The sequence below is a fragment of the Aspergillus fischeri genome, genomic scaffold (genome assembly GCF_000149645.3).
Source record: "Aspergillus fischeri NRRL 181 1099437636252 genomic scaffold, whole genome shotgun sequence".
NCBI classification, from domain to species: Eukaryota; Fungi; Ascomycota; class Eurotiomycetes; order Eurotiales; family Aspergillaceae; genus Aspergillus; species Aspergillus fischeri.
Genome location: NW_001509768.1, coordinates 2,793,433 through 2,811,289, shown reverse-complemented (window position 1 = coordinate 2,811,289; position 17,857 = coordinate 2,793,433). Strand labels below are relative to the sequence as shown.

The 17,857-nt window shown below is 53.0% G+C and overlaps 5 protein-coding genes across 5 annotated transcripts, besides 3 other annotated features; 4 read left to right on the top strand and 1 right to left on the bottom strand.

Moving 5' to 3' along the window:
* Window positions 1–97: 97 nt before the first annotated feature.
* NFIA_071530 (putative MFS monocarboxylate transporter) lies at window positions 98–1,552 on the top strand (the record flags this gene model as incomplete). Its single annotated transcript, XM_001263878.1, has 1 exon — window positions 98–1,552. The coding sequence occupies one exon, from the start codon at window positions 98–100 to the stop codon at window positions 1,550–1,552; it is 1,455 nt and encodes a 484-aa protein (XP_001263879.1).
* Window positions 1,553–2,120: 568 nt separating this feature from the next.
* NFIA_071520 (PDGFA associated 1 family protein) lies at window positions 2,121–3,070 on the top strand (the record flags this gene model as incomplete). The annotated part of the gene is made up of 3 exons (XM_001263877.1): window positions 2,121–2,166; window positions 2,238–2,305; window positions 2,408–3,070. The coding sequence occupies 3 exons, from the start codon at window positions 2,121–2,123 to the stop codon at window positions 3,068–3,070; spliced, it is 777 nt and encodes a 258-aa protein (XP_001263878.1).
* Window positions 3,071–3,625: 555 nt separating this feature from the next.
* On the bottom strand, window positions 3,626–4,825 carry NFIA_071510 (unc-50 family protein; the record flags this gene model as incomplete). The annotated part of the gene is made up of 3 exons (XM_001263876.1): window positions 3,626–3,937; window positions 4,027–4,364; window positions 4,747–4,825. 3 exons carry the CDS (start codon window positions 4,823–4,825, stop codon window positions 3,626–3,628), a joined length of 729 nt encoding a protein of 242 aa, XP_001263877.1.
* Window positions 4,826–7,210: 2,385 nt separating this feature from the next.
* On the top strand, window positions 7,211–11,720 carry NFIA_071500 (Sec7 domain protein; the record flags this gene model as incomplete). Its single annotated transcript, XM_001263875.1, has 2 exons — window positions 7,211–9,770; window positions 9,877–11,720. The coding sequence occupies 2 exons, from the start codon at window positions 7,211–7,213 to the stop codon at window positions 11,718–11,720; spliced, it is 4,404 nt and encodes a 1,467-aa protein (XP_001263876.1).
* Window positions 11,721–12,587: 867 nt separating this feature from the next.
* Window positions 12,588–12,627: a microsatellite.
* Window positions 12,593–12,627: a microsatellite.
* An 11-nt stretch (window positions 12,628–12,638) lies between these two features.
* NFIA_071490 (putative anucleate primary sterigmata (ApsB)) lies at window positions 12,639–17,614 on the top strand (the record flags this gene model as incomplete). The annotated part of the gene is made up of 2 exons (XM_001263874.1): window positions 12,639–14,762; window positions 14,828–17,614. The coding sequence occupies 2 exons, from the start codon at window positions 12,639–12,641 to the stop codon at window positions 17,612–17,614; spliced, it is 4,911 nt and encodes a 1,636-aa protein (XP_001263875.1).
* Window positions 14,032–14,056: a microsatellite.
* Window positions 17,615–17,857: the final 243 nt, after the last annotated feature.

The following is a 17,857-nucleotide window of genomic DNA, read 5'->3' as shown; positions in this document are numbered from 1 at the left end:
GGTGTTTTGAGTCATTGAGATATGGTAGGTATACTTGTCTCTGAGCATGACTATGTTTCTTTCATTCGAATATCTGCTGACAATACATACATAGGTGATGGCACAAGAGCACACTCCTGACGCTGTCCCGGTCAATGAAAAAGACCCTCGGAATCAGCAACTCGATGACACCACAAGTGATCGCTTTGTTCCTCTGGCAGACTTTCCCAACGATGAGGAGTCCGGTGTGAACAACGGGGTTGATCCTCGGTCGAAGTCGCTCTCGAGAACGGCCACCAATACCAGTCATATCGGAACATTGGCTGCCCGGACCTTGTCGCTTGTGCGGACCAGAGAATCTGGAAAGGATATCGGTCCTCCTCCTGATGGAGGTCTCTTTGCTTGGACCCAGGTCCTCCTGGCTCACCTCGTCATCTTCAACACTTGGGGGTATATCAACGGGTTCGGTGTCTTCCAGACATACTATACGGAGCACTTGGGCCGGCCTCCCTCCGACATCTCCTGGGTCGGCAGCATCCAGATTTTCTTGCTCTTCTTCATTGGAACACTGTCAGGCCGTGCGACGGATGCCGGCTTCTTCAAAGTCACTTTGGCCACGGGGGCGCTGCTGGAAGTCTTTTGCATCTTCATGACCTCTCTGTGCACCGAGTACTGGCAGCTGTTCCTCGCCCAGGGAGTCGGTCAGGGCATCGGTTGCGGCCTCATGTTCTGCCCGACCGTAGCCCTGATGGCCACCTATTTTACCACGAAGCGGGCCCTTGCCATCGGGATCGTGGCCTGTGGATCGGCGACGGGAGGGTTGGTTTTTCCAGCGGTCGTCGTGCGCCTGCTGCCACAGGTCGGATACGCCTGGACGATGCGCGTTCTGGGCTTCATCACTCTGGCCACGCTCATCCCTCCAGTGGTTTTCCTAAAACAACGATTGCCGCCCCGTAAGAGCGGCCCGCTGGTGGAATGGGCCGCCTTCAAGGAGCTGCCGTACCTGTTCTTTGCCATTGGGATGTTCCTCAACTTCTGGGGGCTCTACGTCGGCTTCTTCTACATCGGCAGCTTTGGCCGCAACATCATCGGGGTCTCCGAGACCACCTCGGTGTATATCCTGCTGGTCATGAACGGCATCGGCATCCTGGGTCGGGTGATCCCCAATACCATGGCTGACTGGTACACCGGTCCGTTGAACATGCTAATCCCCTTCAGCCTGGTCACCGGCCTAGTATGCTTCTGCTGGGCCGGGGTCGACGAAATTCACGGGTTATACGCATGGAGCGCCTTTTATGGTCTTGCAGCCGCGGGCATCCAGTCGTTATTCCCCGCCACCCTCACCTCCCTGACCACCGACTTGAAGAAAGCCGGAGTGAGAATGGGCATGGTGCTCAGCGTGGTCGCGGTCGCAGCGCTGATCGGATCTCCGATCGCGGGAGCCCTGGTCCAGACGGCCGGTGGACATTATCTCTACGCTCAGATGTTCATGGGCAGTGCGATTCTAGCCGGTACACTGACTTTGATCGCTGCAAGAGTAGCGAAACTGGGATTCACATGGCATCGGATGTAGAACTCAGTCAGGGAGCTCGCTGTTGATGGATCTTGGGAGGAACAACAAAATGATGAAGCAGGCCCCATATCACGCCGGGCGTGATCTCGTGAAATAATTATTATTTAATTGACCATCTTGATGGTTATTGTAGCTAAATAGCATGAAGTTATCCAATGTTTGTGATGGGTCATCCTCCCTCGTTGGCGGTGGACCTGTGTCTCCTCTCTGCTTCTCCCCGCCTGGGAAATCCTCTGCGTGACTCAAATATTCAACCTGCACGTCGCCATTCTCCTTTGGTCTGTGGAGTCTATCTCTCAAGGGATTCTCTGCTACCACTCTAGCCTCTTCCTTCAGTCATTCAGGGAGTGGTACCTACTGTATTCCTTTCTCTAGAAGATGTGAGCGTCTCATCTCTAATCTGTGTCCCTCTCCCGCTCTGCCCCTCCATACGACCATCTCCCGTCTACAGCAGCCTCAAGACAGCGTGTTTTTACAGTTCGGCAGTGTTAATTCATTCAGCTCTTTACAGCATTTGTACTCCTGGGGTTTTACGCAATCTGCGCTACTTCCTGCATCTCTACCTAACATGGCACCCCGCGGCCGCGGAAAGTTCTCCAAACCCAGCAGAGGAGGTAGGGACGCATCCAAAAGTTACTTTCGAACCGGCAGAACAAACAAGGAGATATTGATTGGCGACACGCAGGGGGCAAGCATTTCAGTCGCGATGTTCAACCGGTAGACAAGGACGGGAACCCCGTTGGTCTATGGCGGGTACGTGCCTCTTAAATCCCCTCACATGGGACCGAACCCAACCCATCGTATCTGCAGGATTGAGACTCTGACACTTCATCCCTTTGCTTCGTTGCTGTGCAGGAACCAGGCGACGACATCCCCTCATCGGGCGAAGAGGATGAATCGGAAGAAGCCTCCGGTTCCGAGGAGGAGTCCTCGGACGAGGACGACGCACAAGCCGGGCCCAGCACCGTCGCGGGGTCATCAGCAGGACCAGCAGCAATGACCCGCGAGGAACGACGCGCCGCAGCCAAGGCGAAGAAGCTAGCCGCGATCGCGCGACGGAACAACGTCGCCGCGCAACCGGGCGATCTGCCTCCCTCGGACTCGGAGGAAGATGAGAGCGACGACGGCGACGACGACGAGGAGGACCTCCCCGCCAACCCGAACCACACCGCCAAGTCCCGTTCCCAGCTCCACAAGGATCCCGCGGCAGCTCCGGAGAAGGCCGCGGGTGGCGATCTGTCACAGCTCTCTCGGCGGGAACGCGAGGCCATCGAGGCGCAGCAGGCCCGGGAGCGGTACATGAAGCTGCACGCCGAGGGCAAGACAGAGGAGGCACGGGCGGACCTGGCCCGTCTGGCCCTCATCCGGGAGCAGCGCGAGGCCGAGCGGCTGCGCAAGCAGGCCGAGAAGGAAGAGAAAGAAGCGCTGCTGCGGGAGAAGGCGGCGGCGCGCGAGCGGGAGATGAAGCGCCGCGAGGAGACCAAGGGGAAGAAGAAGGGAGGCTCGAAGAAGAATTAATGAGCTGTTTTCAATGGAGCTGTGGAGGGTTTTTCCCACTTGCGACCCACCACTGAAATGACGCGATGAATATGTCTCTCTTTTGGTTTGGACAATATCGGCAATATCTCTCTCTGGTGAATCCTGAGTACATACTCGCTTCAGACGTTTTGAACAGATATGATCGTTACAGGGATGACTGCCTGTTTGGTATCCCTTCTGCATTTGGCACTTTTAAAGTTATTGTAACACGGAGTCAATATAGAACTGAGTGGGTGACCACCCCAAACGGACTCGCCATAAGCAGGTAAATGATCTATTTACAACGGAAGACGCACACCCAGCCGAAAACCATTACAACATGCCATGTTATGCAGATTATGCACCCAAATCACGGAAGACGGAGACGAAAACCAGAAAGAACCAAATGACACCCATGTACACCAACGCCCTATTTTCTGAGCTCGATGGAGCAGAGGGAGGAAAAAGTGGGATATATATAAACAGTGCATGTATCGGTCAAACCATGAACGCTATCTTAGCCCGATGGTGTCAATTCGAGCACCATCAAGGACATCAGACACCCCAAAACAACCACTCCACACTGTGTCCGTGCAAGACGACCCCCCAGCCGGCAATAAGACTCACGAGCCAGAGGATGGACAAGACCAGGATCGGAAGAAGGAGGAGCTCGGTGTTGTGTAGGAACGGGAGGGCATTGTACCCCAGAAAGGTAATGTAGGTGTAGTAGATCAGCGCGGAGAGATAGAGCGTATTTCCCAGGAAAGTAGCGAGGAAGTTGCTCGGACTGCGAGTGAGTAAGGGTAGAAGAAGGAATTGGACGACATAGAGGTGGAGATATAGAGGGAAGAAGGCCCGATTCGACACCTAGACACCCCAAAGTCAGCTTCAGCCAAGCCGGGATAGCGTTGCCTCTTTCGACCGACCAATCCAGGGCACTGGGAAGTGAAACTCACATCGAAGCAGTATCCAAACTCCAGTTGATCCTTCTCCCCAGGCTGCACGAACAAGCCTTGCGCCGCGCCGCGCCTCCGTCCGCGAGACCCTCGGAATCCGGACAGGGATGCGGCCGCACCGTCAGGGCCAAACAGTCGTGGGATCGCAAAGTAGGCTATTGTCGATACCACCAGCGAGGAACCGATGAAGTGGACAAAGATAAAGAGCAGCGACAGGCGAACGATCGAGCCAAAGGCCGGCGCATACGCCAGGCCCCATGCGAGCGCAGTGAGCAGGAGAAAGAAGGAGAGCAGATATGTAAATGAGGGGTCCGGACGGTGCCATGTGTTTTTGGTTTCTGTACCGATAAGCAAAGAGGATTAGCTGTGTTGATCCTGTAATCTCGCCGACGGTTTGGTCCGGACGTTTCGAACAAGGGGAAGCGTGTTCAACGTACGTTTCTACCAATCGACCATGACATTTAGCAAGCAATTACAGACTGAATACAACATGGACAGAGAAGCAACACTTACATGATAGTAAATTGATTTGAACACCTTCTTAGGAGCTATCAATAGTGATGTCATCTCCCAGATTGCCATTTCAAAGTCCATCTGCGGGAACTTGAATAGCCTGCTCGTTAAAGGTACGGTCAGCCTTGCTCGCGCTGAGAGAGAAAAGTGAATATCCACGATTATCCAGTCGGACATATCCTATGATAGCCGAGTCCAAAGGCCTACCTCTTGAAGAAACGCGGCATCCGTATGCTGGATCCGCGACTCGTTGGGGTTGTGCCGCCAAAGCTGGCAGGGCTGGCATGTTGACGAGGGACAGAAATGGTCGGGTTCATCTTGTAGAGACTTTGAAAAAAAGATTCCCCAATTTCCCAGAAATTCTGAGAAGGGGAACAACGTGTGTAGTCCACTGAGAAGAAGAGTGGATAGCTCAGTACTGATCCCGCCTACAACTAGCTGTTGCTGATGTTGTCTTGGTGGAGATGAGTGTCGGCGTTGCTCCCGTTGTCGGCCGTTATGTCATCTGTTGACGCCGTTACTAAGCATCATGGAGTAGATAATTACCTCTCTACAATAACATACAAAGTCGACATCCGGGATTCTGACATTCCACACTCTCTTTAACGCTGTCTAAACGTTGCTGATGCTTAACAAATTTCTTATAATTGATGGCTTTTGGCGCCGGGGCTCCGGATGACTCTAAGGTTTCGACATAGCACTTCCAGATCGCCCGTCAGTCTAGAATATAGCATGATCTAGACGAAGATGTGTGCTGGAGCGCAGAAATGGTTCCTGATAGCAACGCCGAGGAACTGAAAGACTTGAACAAACGACCTAGTGCTCTTCACAAGACTTAAATGTGGTTGCTCTGGCCCTTGTGATAGATGTCCTCTGCAGCAGATCATCTCAATCGCAGGAGAGAAAGTGTCGACGAGTGACAGGTCTCAACTGATTTCCGCAGATCTCTAGATCTCAGTGGACTATCAAGATTTCGATTTTGTCGATGCGTCTACAATACACATGGGCTTTCCACGATAGATCGAAGGAGAGGCTGATTCTACGTACGGATTAGCGAAGGCTGTTCATGATTCATGGGAGATTCAAGGTTTTGACACGTCACAGGCGGATGTATGCCTGCCTTACAGAGGCCAGCGATTTCAGCAATTCATTCGGCGGCATGGACGACTCGTATAGACACAGGGAGAATCAGTCCAGAGTCGGGCAGTCAAGATGGACGAGACGGGATCTATCGATTGGATTCTATGACCATGTGCCCTGTGGAGAGTATGTAGCCTTAAAATATCCCATTCTTCTTTATTTGTCCTGTCCGTTAAACACCGCAAATCCAGTACAATACTCTCCTACTCCGTATGAGCAAGGTGACTATGCTGATACATTGGCAACTCTACTTGAAACTAATCACTTTAGGGCAGTAGTAAAGCAGTTCTCGCTTACAGCGATACTTTCTCTAAGACAGAGACAGTCAAGGCTTCCGTTCTAGTGATCCATCTCCATTATGTAGTACGGAGCAGGTAGATAATCCTTGGGGTACTCTTGTCTCTCCCGTCCCCACCAGCCCACATGGATGAATAGTTCAACGATGGACCGATGGACCAGCCTAGGTAAGACAGTGACCTTGTATACCTCTGTAATAAAGAGGTAGTCACAGGAGAAATGATATTTAGATCCATTGCTACCTATGTATGCACTACACGAGTCATCCGTGATGTTATTAACTATTTGAACAGGTTGAGTAATCATAACACAGAAAACATGACATGCAGATTCTCAGACACTCGACGCCAGACCATATCTAGACTGCCAGAGTGTTAATGCTCTTAACTTTTGTTATTGCTCAGACTAGTGATTCTTAGTGTCAAGCCTCTGCAGCCAACAGCGCAACTCTAGCCTTATCCAATTCTAGTTTCTAGTGAGCAAGTGGATTATCTCATGTTCTGCCCCTGAAAAGTTACGAACTTGGTCGACATGCGACATTGAGAGGTTCATGTCTTGTCTGACGGTCACATTGACAGAGACTAGCGAATATTCAACAACTCAATCCTCATCGCCTCATAATCCGAAAACGTTTAATATCCATCGCTTTCCGTGTTTCATCCTTTCCTTGGTGGTTCCGGTTCCTGGTCCCTTGCCTGAGGCTTCCACGGTCCGCTCTCCAGTCTCCATCTGTTCCCCTCCCCGATCATCATCTTATTTAGACTAGCACTTTCATAGTCTTTACGGGGTTTGTTCTTTTTCTTCTCTGACTGCCCTATTACTTACTGCCAGGCTCCTCACAACGTCGCCGGCTGCTTGCGATCTGTCGTCTCAAGGACTGCCTCTCGTTCAATTGACCTTCGCTTTGTCCGATTCCCCCTACCGCGCGGAATCAAGGCCATCATTGCTTCCGCTTCCGCAATGACCGACAGGTGACACTCACACGTACACCTACCTTTATCTCCTCCTGAAGAAGATTAGCTTGAATTTGAAGAGGAATATATGTATATGGCCAACTTGCAGACAGCCAGCCATTGTGATTGAGAAGCCCCGATCAGAGCTCGTCCACGTTGCGTCCTCGTACTGGACGACGTAGCGGGCGGCAGCTTTTCCTACAGAGTGCCAGGCGTTGCCGGGTCGCTGGTTCATTTAGATCTCATCCCACTACACACGAATCCTGACCAAGTGCTCAACCATGAATCGCCCAGCCCGGTCGAGCAGTATCAGAAAGGATGGACACACGAATCGCTCGCCCCCTCGAACACCGCCTTCACAAGCGTCCAACTGCAAGCCTTTCAAGCGAGGCCTCCATCCCCGTCCCTCGTTACGCGAAACCTTCCTAGACGATACGAATCCAGCCGACAATGCGAACAACAGCAGTAACGACTCAAGTGAAGAACGAGATCCCCATGACCTCTCCCTGTCGCCAAAACATGCCGCGCGCACGTCCATTGTCGACAATATGTTGCTTTCTCTAGATCAGTTCGCTTTGTCCACGGGCAATTCGATTCTCGATGACTACCGACTCTTCAACTCTGTCTTCGAATCCGAATTGTACAATCGGAACTCGCAGGAGTCCGCGGGACCAAATCGGTATCGCGGCCATACATTCTCCTCCTCCCTTTCATCAGAAGCAGACTTTGGCTACGACGACAGCTCGACTCGCTATGGAACCCAGCCGGCCTCTGCCGCCAGAGGCCGCCGGAGCAACAGTAGCTCCCAGTATCACTCCAGCCTGGGACGATTCGGGAGTACCCGCAGCCGAGAAGGGACCAATTCACGAGGTCAACTATATGACTATCGAACTGTCACTGGGGCCGATCAAACGACTCGCGGGACGAGGAAAAGCAGTAAAGCAAGCTCATCTTCCAACCTCGATTTCGGCCCAGCTCTCATCAGAGGGAGAGCGGACTCGTCGGGCGAGCGACGTTCGGCCAGCTTCGATTACGGTATGAGGCCGCCTTTCATTTCCACCGATTTTGATTCCACGTTCTACGACAGTACAGACGCCGCTCCAACACCGAGCGTGCCGGCTGGCCCCCGGAAGTTACACTCCTCGGCTCAAAATGATTATGCTGGTGTCTTGAACAGTCAGTCTTCGCGGACACCGGTAGCCTCCCGGCGGAATAGCATCAAATCGTCCCGAACAAACCATGCCAGGAAAACTCGGCCGGACAACATCGGTACCAGCTCCATCATGCGAGGCGCAGACAGCGAGCTTGCCAATCTGACCGATGACGGGCTGGATCCGCCACCAGCAGTATCAGCATCGCTCGACCCGCCCGCTCCAAGTCCGACGATTTCGTTCAATAAACCTGCTATACTGGCCTCGTCAGACTCAACGCCTGCCAAGGAGCGCCAGGGATTCTTCCGGCGCGTGTTCGGATCCTCGAAAAACACCGCTTCAGGACCGTCGGAAAGCATCCAATCTGACAGCACATTGCCCCAAGAGAATGACACCAAGGAGACAACTGCGGCTGGCGGAAGTCTCAGGAGCCGCAGACAGCCATTAAGAAACAATGTGACTGGCGCAAATGCACTCCGCGAAGGTCAGCCACATGTGGTGAACAAGAAGTCTTCTTTTTTCCGTCGGCGAAAGAAGTCGATATCTATGACTGACAACCTACCACCTCCCATCATTCTTCCTCAGGAACTAGGCCCCAAGGCTGTGGAGATTTTGAAACCGGAACCCAGCCCTGTCAGTAGTCTCAGAAAGGTGATGAATCCGTACCTTGCTGACGGCATTGGCGCCGCATGTGATAAGTCCAATAGTGGCCCGATTCGGGTCGCAGGTGCAGATCCTGCAGAAAATATGAATACAGGCCTTACCTCAGCAAGGAACGAGAAAGAGAATGTTTCTACAGCTCCCGCCAAGGGCGGTCAGACATCAAAATACAGCCTATATCCGCCTCCAACCACAGGCAGTGGCCACGATACTTCATTCCTGATGAACAGCAGCGGAGATGAAGAGTCCACAGCCAGGACTACTGAAATGGATTCAACCTCCTCTGTTGATCGAAAGCAGGAGAAAATGGCGGTTGAGGATGGCCTCCATTCTTCGGAGGGCGACAAGGGCGGTCACACGACTGACGGCACCTCCCATATCATGATCCCAGCGACGACGAAATCCGCTCCGGCTCTGTCCCCGGTAGTCGAGAGTATATCTCTGGCAAGTGTGTCGCCTCTGGAAGATTCAGAGTACCTAACCCCGGAAACCGCCACCGTCAACTCGGATGAGAGAACTGCAGGCCATCGCCAGAGATCCAGCTCCGGCGGAGACCAGCGGCCCCAGCCCAGCAAGCTATCCATCCCCGCTATGAAGGCGGATGCTTCGTCTCAAGTTTCGCCTGCAGACTCGGAAGAATTCTTTACAGCCGCCAACACCCCTGCGGTGCCGTCGGAGGATCCTAAGACTCCACAGATCATCGAGGACATTGCTGAATGCTCTGACGACGACTTGTCAGGTGGCCCCTCGAGCTCTGATCGAGATCAAGCAAGGCGACTGTTCGATAGTCAAGACCAAGTGGTAGGCAATGAGCCGGCTGCTGCCTGGCTTGGCGATCCTGGTCGTGCCTCTATCAGAGCGGCATACATGGAGCTCTTTGACTGGTCAAACATGAACATTCTTGCAGCACTACGAAGCCTTTGTACTCGCTTAGTGCTCAAGGGCGAGACGCAACAGGTAGATCGAGTGCTGGATGCTTTCTCGACTAGGTGGTGCCAGTGTAACCCACGACATGGCTTCAAAGCTGTCGGTGCGTTCACTTTCCCTTCTCCTCTCATCACAGAATATATCCCAGATCTAACATAGACTAGATGTTGTCCACACTATCTGCTATTCTTTACTGCTCTTGAACACAGACCTTCACCTGGCCGATATTGAGCAGAAGATGACGAAGAATCAGTTTGTTCGGAACACAATGCCGACGATTCGTCGGGTTGCTGTTGAAGCAGCTCCGGACGGATTCGAAACCTTTCGACCTGCTAATCGATCGAAACTGTCAACGCAAGAGTCGGCTTCGTCACCCGCCCCCTCGCAGCAGAACCCGTCCAACAATCCTGAGGCGTCCAATGCAGATGCAGACCGGCCGAGTCACCCTCCCCACAAGCTTGTTAATCGGTTATCTCGAACCGATCTCTCGATCAAATTGTCGGGTGATCCTGACAGCGACGTCGGCCCGTTGGTTAATGCGCCATTCAATGGATCAATGAGGCTATGGGAGCAACAGGTGGAGACTGTGCTGAGAGACTTCTACTCCTCGGTTCAGAAGCAAAAGCTCCCACTCCATGGCGCTGCAACTGACAAGGATGGCCCGCAACCCCAGTCAAATAACCTACTCGGCCCTGGCACCAACCATCATGGTCTGCGGAGAAGTCCAAGCACAATCAGCAAGAGCGGCTCTGACATCTTCCCTCGCGGTCGCTCGGCTGATTCTCGCTATGGAACAGCGCGATGGTCTTCCAAACCGCGCTCGCGGGCTAGATTGTATCCTCCGTCCACGATGGGCTCCAGCCGAACCAGCTTGGATGACCAGTCGTCTCTCTGGAGTCCGTCTGCCTCTAGTACGTGGAGTAAATACTCTCTCGGTAAATTGACTTCTGCGTCTGTCGATTCTTTCGGCTCGGATTATCCGCGAGGGGATTATCAACAGTCGATTGGTTTCGCGAACGCACTCAGCCAAGCGATCATCCGAGAGGATTCTGCGCACTCCATTACGAGTGTGGAAGAGGAAGGCACAGCTCATCTTTTGGAGGATGAGACTCTACAACTGGCCGGGGCCCCGTGGGCCAAAGAAGGTAGCCTCAAACACAAGCAACACCTGGATTCCGTCGATAAGAGGGCCAAGGATCGTAATTGGAATGAATGCTTCGCTGTGATTCAGCAAGGCTGGATGCGTCTGTTCTCGTTCAGCAACACGGCGAAGACGCTGCGCCAGAAACCCAAACAGCGTCCCCATGGAGGGGTTGTGGTGGGAGGTGGAAACTGGACGGAAAATGCCCAGGAGATTTGGAAATTTCTCCTGCGGCACACAATTGCTAGTGCGCTCCCGCCCCCAGGCTATTCCAAGTCACGTCCACACGTCTGGGCATTGAGTTTGCCGACAGGCGCCGTTCACCTGTTTCAGGCGGGCACACCTGAGATTGTCAGGGAATTCGTCTCATCCGCCAACTACTGGAGCGCGAGGTTGTCCAAGGAGCCTCTAGTCGGAGGAATCAGTAACATTGAGTACGGATGGAGCGATGCCGTGATCAACAGCGCTCTGGTGCACGCCGACAACAACAGAACGCCACCTTCATCCGGGCCTCGAGCTAGCATTCAGAGTTCCATCCGCAGCTCTATCGACCAGCAGGGCATCCGACCTAGGCTGCCGGCGGACCGGGTACATATCAGTGATTGGGCGCCACCCCAGCAGAGTATGACGGCCTCAGCACTGCCCGAAGCCGAGCAGCTGAAAGCTTTACAAACGTACGTCAAGAATGTGGAGGATGACTTGTCGCGTCACAACGAGCTTCGACCCGCCATGATACTTGCCTTTTCCCCTCGCCATCCCAACGCAGCCAAGGCGATGGCCAATTGGGAACGCAAATCCTCTTATTTGCTACGGGAGATTGTGAAGTTCCGGACGTATATTGATTCGCTCCAAGCCGCAATAGATGCCAAAAACAAGATCTATGCAACTCGCGAAGAAGACGTCCCTTCGTGAGCAGGAAATTCGTCACTGAGACGTTTAGAACCCTTCATGTCATGTTTCAGCGCCCTATAGGGCCTTCTGTCGGTCTTCATTCACACCTACCTTTGCCTGGAATCGGGCATCATGTTCTGCAGATATGCCCTCCATGCCACGACACCTGTCTTCTTTCTTTATTTTTTCGTTCTCTGCGAGAATGATGAGCCCGATGTTATGGATATCACGATAGTCTTTGCTTGTGTCTTTTCCTCTTTTGCCTTTTCTTAAGGGTCGGTATGAGTTGTATTCTTGATGTAAACTACCTAGATTTTTAATCTACAAACTTCTTCCGGAGCTCTATAAATTTGAATTGAACTGTCAATAAGAAGAAGTAAGAATATAACGAGCCTTTCATAGTAAAAAGCGTGACATTGTCTGACTGGTCACAATGCCATTGGCAGTAAACAACCATCACCAGTTTACCACGTCAGGAGGGAAAAGGAAACCATACACATCATTCTCCTCCTGCAATCCCTTGCTTCTTAACAACCTCATTCTCATCATTTTCACCCATTGCTGCCGTCTATAAGTATCAGAGCCATTGCATGGATCCAATGCAGCTGTCAAGAACATGATTCTGTGCGGAATAGAGAGGTAACAATCTCTTGTTTTGTTGACGCAGTCAAAGAATTCATCCCGCCGACGAGGTAAGTTAAGCGAAGCCCCGACGCCATAAGTTGGCCATGAGGATTGAGCTCACGAATCATGATATCTATCTACCCGATTCTTACTGATTTCTTCAGGTGAATGTGGAGCAAGGAAAAGACCTTGTGTCGCTGTGTGCCCAGACGCTGGATCCAAGCCGCCAACGTCAGTCCGAAACCGACTAGACTAGTTGGACTAAATCATAATAATAATAATAATAATAATAACAACAATAATACGACTGTCACCATGTCGACCAATTCCGACCTTTCGCCGCCATCCTCTCCGTCTCCGATCTTCCAAATCACTCACTGCGCGCAATCGAATCTCCTCCCGTCGTGCGTCTCGATACCTGGCGCCTTTGATACAGACGACGAAGTGTTCGCATCGGTGGAGGAATTTTGTAACCCTTTTGATTTGATGGTGCAGGACACCACACGGGCAGATCCGCCTGTCGGCGGCAGTACAACAATGGACGAAGCTCACGATACAGACAGCGATATTTACCATACGCAAGATGAGACGACGCTTGATTTAGGCCGGGATGACGATCCCACCTCCACGATCGATCCTTCGGACCACGACGATTCGAATATATCCCATCTCCCTCCCTTACCCGATCACGACGACAGTAGTTTGTTCCTTTCCAGCGAGGATGGAGACCATGAGCGCGCTGAGAACCAGACCTTCTTGGAAGAGAAAGAGATGCGGAGGAAATTGATGGACGTGGAGTCGAGTTTCTTACCCGAACCCTCGACAATCGAGGTCGCTCCTTCGAACCAGGCGGCGGGTATCGGCGACACTCTCTTGATCCAAGATAACTGTGAAAATGCGCATGAGCCGGCCGCATCGGAGACCAACCAGTCCTTCATGACAGCGGACAATACGAGCCACGACTTGATATCCACTGGCGAGGAGGTGCCGGTTCCGCAAACTCCGAGTTTGGGTCCTCATGACGATTCTACCATGGGCCTGGATGCTACGCCCACTACCGTGTCGCAACAACATGGAGAAGACACAACCACGTTGGAGGCTATATCTTCATCGCCTGCAGCGAAAGCTGCGGCGCGATCGTCGGCCAGAGTACAATCTACCTTCTCAGAGGGTTCGCAGTCAACCAACAGGGTTGGCCAAGAAGAGGCTGACCACTCTACGAGACTAGACCTGAATCGCTCCATGCAGGCGGCTAATCTAAGTACACAGACAAGTTTTCGGAGCTCATCGTTGGAACGCCCGAGACTTTTTCAGAACGAGAGTGCCCAGGATGCAGAAGCAGCCTCCCGCACAAGCAGTCGAAGGAGCAGCAGGCCGAAATACTTGAACAGTCGCCAGTCATCGCATCGTCTCTCTTATTCGTCCGTCGCCAGTAACAACACCGAGATTACCAATAGCGATGCGACGCTGGGCGCGGACTACGCCCTTCAGTCCGGTGGCGCGGTCCCAGGCAACGCTCATCCTGCACAAGGTGACCCTCGCAACAACCTAACGAGATCTGTTAGCTTAGGTAGCATGGCTTCCGGCATTTCTAGCCTGAGTGAGGAGAATGTCATGGAGAGGAGAAATCCCTCTGCAGTTGCCGAGGGCGGCCTGCAGACCCTGACTGAGGAAGAAGGCACATCGCAGTCGCGGCCCGGCTCATCTCAGCTGCAGTCGCAGCTGCAGTCGCACCAAGAACACCAATCGCCGACGTTACGGGATGATCAAGGGCCGATGACACCAAAGGCAAAACCTCGAGACAACATCTTTCCAACGGACACTGCCATTGCAGAACGTGTCAAGGACGTCCAGGTACCAAGCGCATTTGTCAGGCAGTTCCGGGAAGACTTTGCTGGTCGACCATCGTCCCCTGAGAAGCGTGCTGGCCTCCCAACTCCGGGTTTCGCGAGAAGCGGTCGAACCATGACGCTCAAAGAGCAAAGCAGCACCATTGACCGTCTGTCAAAGGAGAACTTTGATCTCAAGATGCGCATCCACTTCCTCAACGAAGCACTGAACAGGCGTTCGGAGGAAGGAATCAAGGAGATGATCTCTGAAAATGTCGAGCTGAAGTCGGACAAGCTCAAGTTGCAGAAAGACAATCAGAATTTGAAGAGGAAGATCCGCGACTTGGAAAAGCAGCTCAAGGATCAACAATCGGACAAAGAGTCCATGGCTAACCACGATCCTGAGGGCTCCGACGAGGATTCCCGGGATGCCGCACAGGACGAAGAGATTCTGTTTATGCGGGAGAGACAGGAGGCTTACGAACTCGAAATCGAGAGGCTTCGATCCGAGAGTATTGTTCGGGAAAGCGAAAAGAGGAGACTCGCGGAGATGGTCAAAGCATTGAGTGACCGGCCGATCGGTTCCGAGGCTGGGGCTAGGGAAGAGAGGGTAATGAACACCAATGTCCTGTAGCGTACACCTCAATGCTTGGTACTAACATATTAACGCTCCAGGATATGTGGAAGGATATGCTTGACGCAGAAACTGCCGCGCGGGAACAGGCGGAGGAGGAAAACAAGCGAATTAAGGATGAAGTACAGGCCCTCCGGAACGAGTTGAACTACGTGATCGCCCTTCCGAGAGCAGGGCAGCGAGACCGCGTGGGATCCATGATCTCGTATACAACAGCCTCCGACAGAGATATAACCCGCATGCCGACCCTTACTAGTTCGTCCAGCGATACACTCGTGGAAGAGCTACGACTGCTCAGGCAGGAGAATGCAGAACTCAGGAGAGAAGTTAGCGCCCAGACGTCCATGCTCACATCTCGTAACAAAGAGAAAGAGCGGCTGTACCAAGAGATCGAGGAGCTGAAACTTGGCCAGCGTCGTGACGGTGTTCGATCTGTCGCCGGAGATAGCATCTTCGATCGCTCTGCCTCTCGGGCCCAGGGCAGATCCTCCTCGCGGGCAAGTGACGGGACAGGACCATCTCGAAGCGATGATGCAGAACGCGAGGACCTGGAACTGCGGATTGGCCAACTGCGTGACCAAGTATCCACGCTGAAACTTGAGAACCAAACTATCAGGGCCGAGTTAGAAGAACGCATCGCGGAATACGATGCCCTCGACAAGCAATATCAGGCCGACGTAGACGGGGCTGATGAGATGTTCAACGCGTTACACCAAGAACGTGACGAAGCTGAACGAAAAATGAATGACTGCATCGTCAACATGCAGGTTATGGACGCCCAGTATACAGAAGACATAGAAAACCTCGAGGAGGAAGTCAGACGGAAGACAGAGGAATGCGAGCGACTGGAAGAGGAGCTCCGGAATCAGGACGAGAACCTCCGGGCATTGCAAGCTGAGATGCGCTCCGCCAGCGAAGGTATCATACGGCTCGAGGAAGACGCGCAAACCAACCTGCAGCGATATGAAACAGTTCAAAGAGAGCTCCAGGACTGTAACCGAGAGATGGAGGCATTGGAGAAGAGTCTGTATGAAGCGAATACCAAGGTGCAGCGACTTACTGTCCAAATCGAATCGAGCCAAAACGAGATTGCGTTCCTGCGCGAAGAGCAAGACGGTGATAAGATTAGGATTGGGGACCTGGAGTCTGAACTTAAGACGTGCCAGATGAGCCTGCAGAGCGAAAGGGACAAGGTAAAGGAGTTGGAATCTCGTCTGGCCGAGGAACGACATCAACGCGAAGTCGTAGGAACCAAGGAGAAACAGGAGGTTCAGCGCATCATCAACGAACTGAACCGGGAGGCTTCTTCAGCCAGAGAGGAGGCCCGCAGGCTGAAGAAGAGCCTGTCTGCGCAAGAAATCGAAACGGCCACCTGGAGAGAGCGACTCATGGACTTGGAGAATAACCTGAGGGAGACGCTGGGAGATCTCACTGGCAGCCGTTCCAGCCTGATTTCCAACATCATGAAGTTACAGAAGGAACTTGAGTCGACAGCCTTGGAGCTTGAGAGCGTCCGGTCAAAGCTCGACGAGAAAGAGACTCTCTTACGGAACCGCGATGCTCTTCTTGAGAGTCACGGACTCGAGTCTCGCAAGCTGGCTGAGCTCCTCGAACGTGAACGACAGGCCCGTCGGGCGGACAAGCAGTCGTTTGAACAGGCCCTCAAATCTCACCATCAGGCGTCTCGTACCATCACTCAGAACAATTCACGCATTACGGAGTTGGAAAATGCCCGGAGTCAGGATCGCAAGCGATTTACAGCGCTGGAGCAGCAGTTCAAAGAGCAGCTGAACGAGCGAAACTCCATGCTACTGACCATGTGGAAGCGGCTGTCCGCAATGTGTGGGCCGGACTGGGCGCATTCGAACAGTCTCATCAATGGAAACCTACCCAGCCAAGAGGTGATTGGCAATATCCTATTCTGGCCTGGATTCAGCCGCAACCTGTTGCTCGCGGTCAAGACACTGGAGAATGTTATAGCGGGATTCAAGAGCCGCATCAAGGGCGTTGAGCGCGATCTGACCAAGCAGTATCAGAATCTTGAGCATACTCTGGGACAGCGCATTAAGAAGCTCGACCGCTTGGAGGAGTCGGTGATGAATTTGCGGGCTCAGCAGCATAACAGGGGCCAGTCTGGGATGTCGCCCGAGATTGCCAAGCTACGTGGAGAGAACCGCCTGCTAAAGGCGGAGCTGAATCTGCTTCAGTCTCACTCGCGCAGTCGCGGCCCAACGTCCGCAGCAGCTGTTGCCGCCGGTATGGGACAAGGCATCCCACGCTCGCCCAGTCGAACACTGAGCACGGAGTCCGGGACAGACGCAGAGTCGACCTTGACCCGCCACCGTTCCGTGATCGAAAAGTCTGCGACGCCCCACCTTTCCAGGAATGTGCACCGGAGTTCGACAACAGGCATCCCTCAGCCATCGTCGAACGCGCCAGCCGACGACGGGGGTGCCATTGTCCCCAGTTCGCGCTCACGGCATGCGTCGGGCGATCCGGTAAGCAATGAGAGATGGATCCATCGTCTGAGGGAACTCGAGAAGCGCTTGAAGGCGGAGCGGGAGGCGCGTTTGCTTGATCGCAGCGGAGCGCGCAAGCGGCTCGAGGAGCGGGATGCCGAGAACCAACGGCTTCGTGCTCAGCTGGAGAGACAGCGCATGCGGCGAGGTCTGTCGGCAGAGACCTCGACCGCCGGCGATTACGATCACGATCGAGTCCGCAAATCAGAGCATTCCGATCCGAGCAATGACGGTGATTATGGCCGTCATAGGAATGAGGAGCTGAGCTCGAGCGAAGGAGAGGGGATATGTGTGGATATTGAAGTTTAAGCTCGACTCATTTCCTGCCTTTTGGCACTTTGCATTGCGATCCATACATCCCTTGTCACTTTGGTATTAGTATCTTCCTTCGCATATGATTTGTGGTGCATCTCTAGCGGCTGCTTTGTTAATTTTCTACGCTCAAGGATGTCATTCAGTTGAACATTATGTCATGTCATGCTTTTATACTGGACTCGATGTACTATATACCCCTTGGTGTTTGTTGATTTCTGGGATTGATGAATCCGGGCT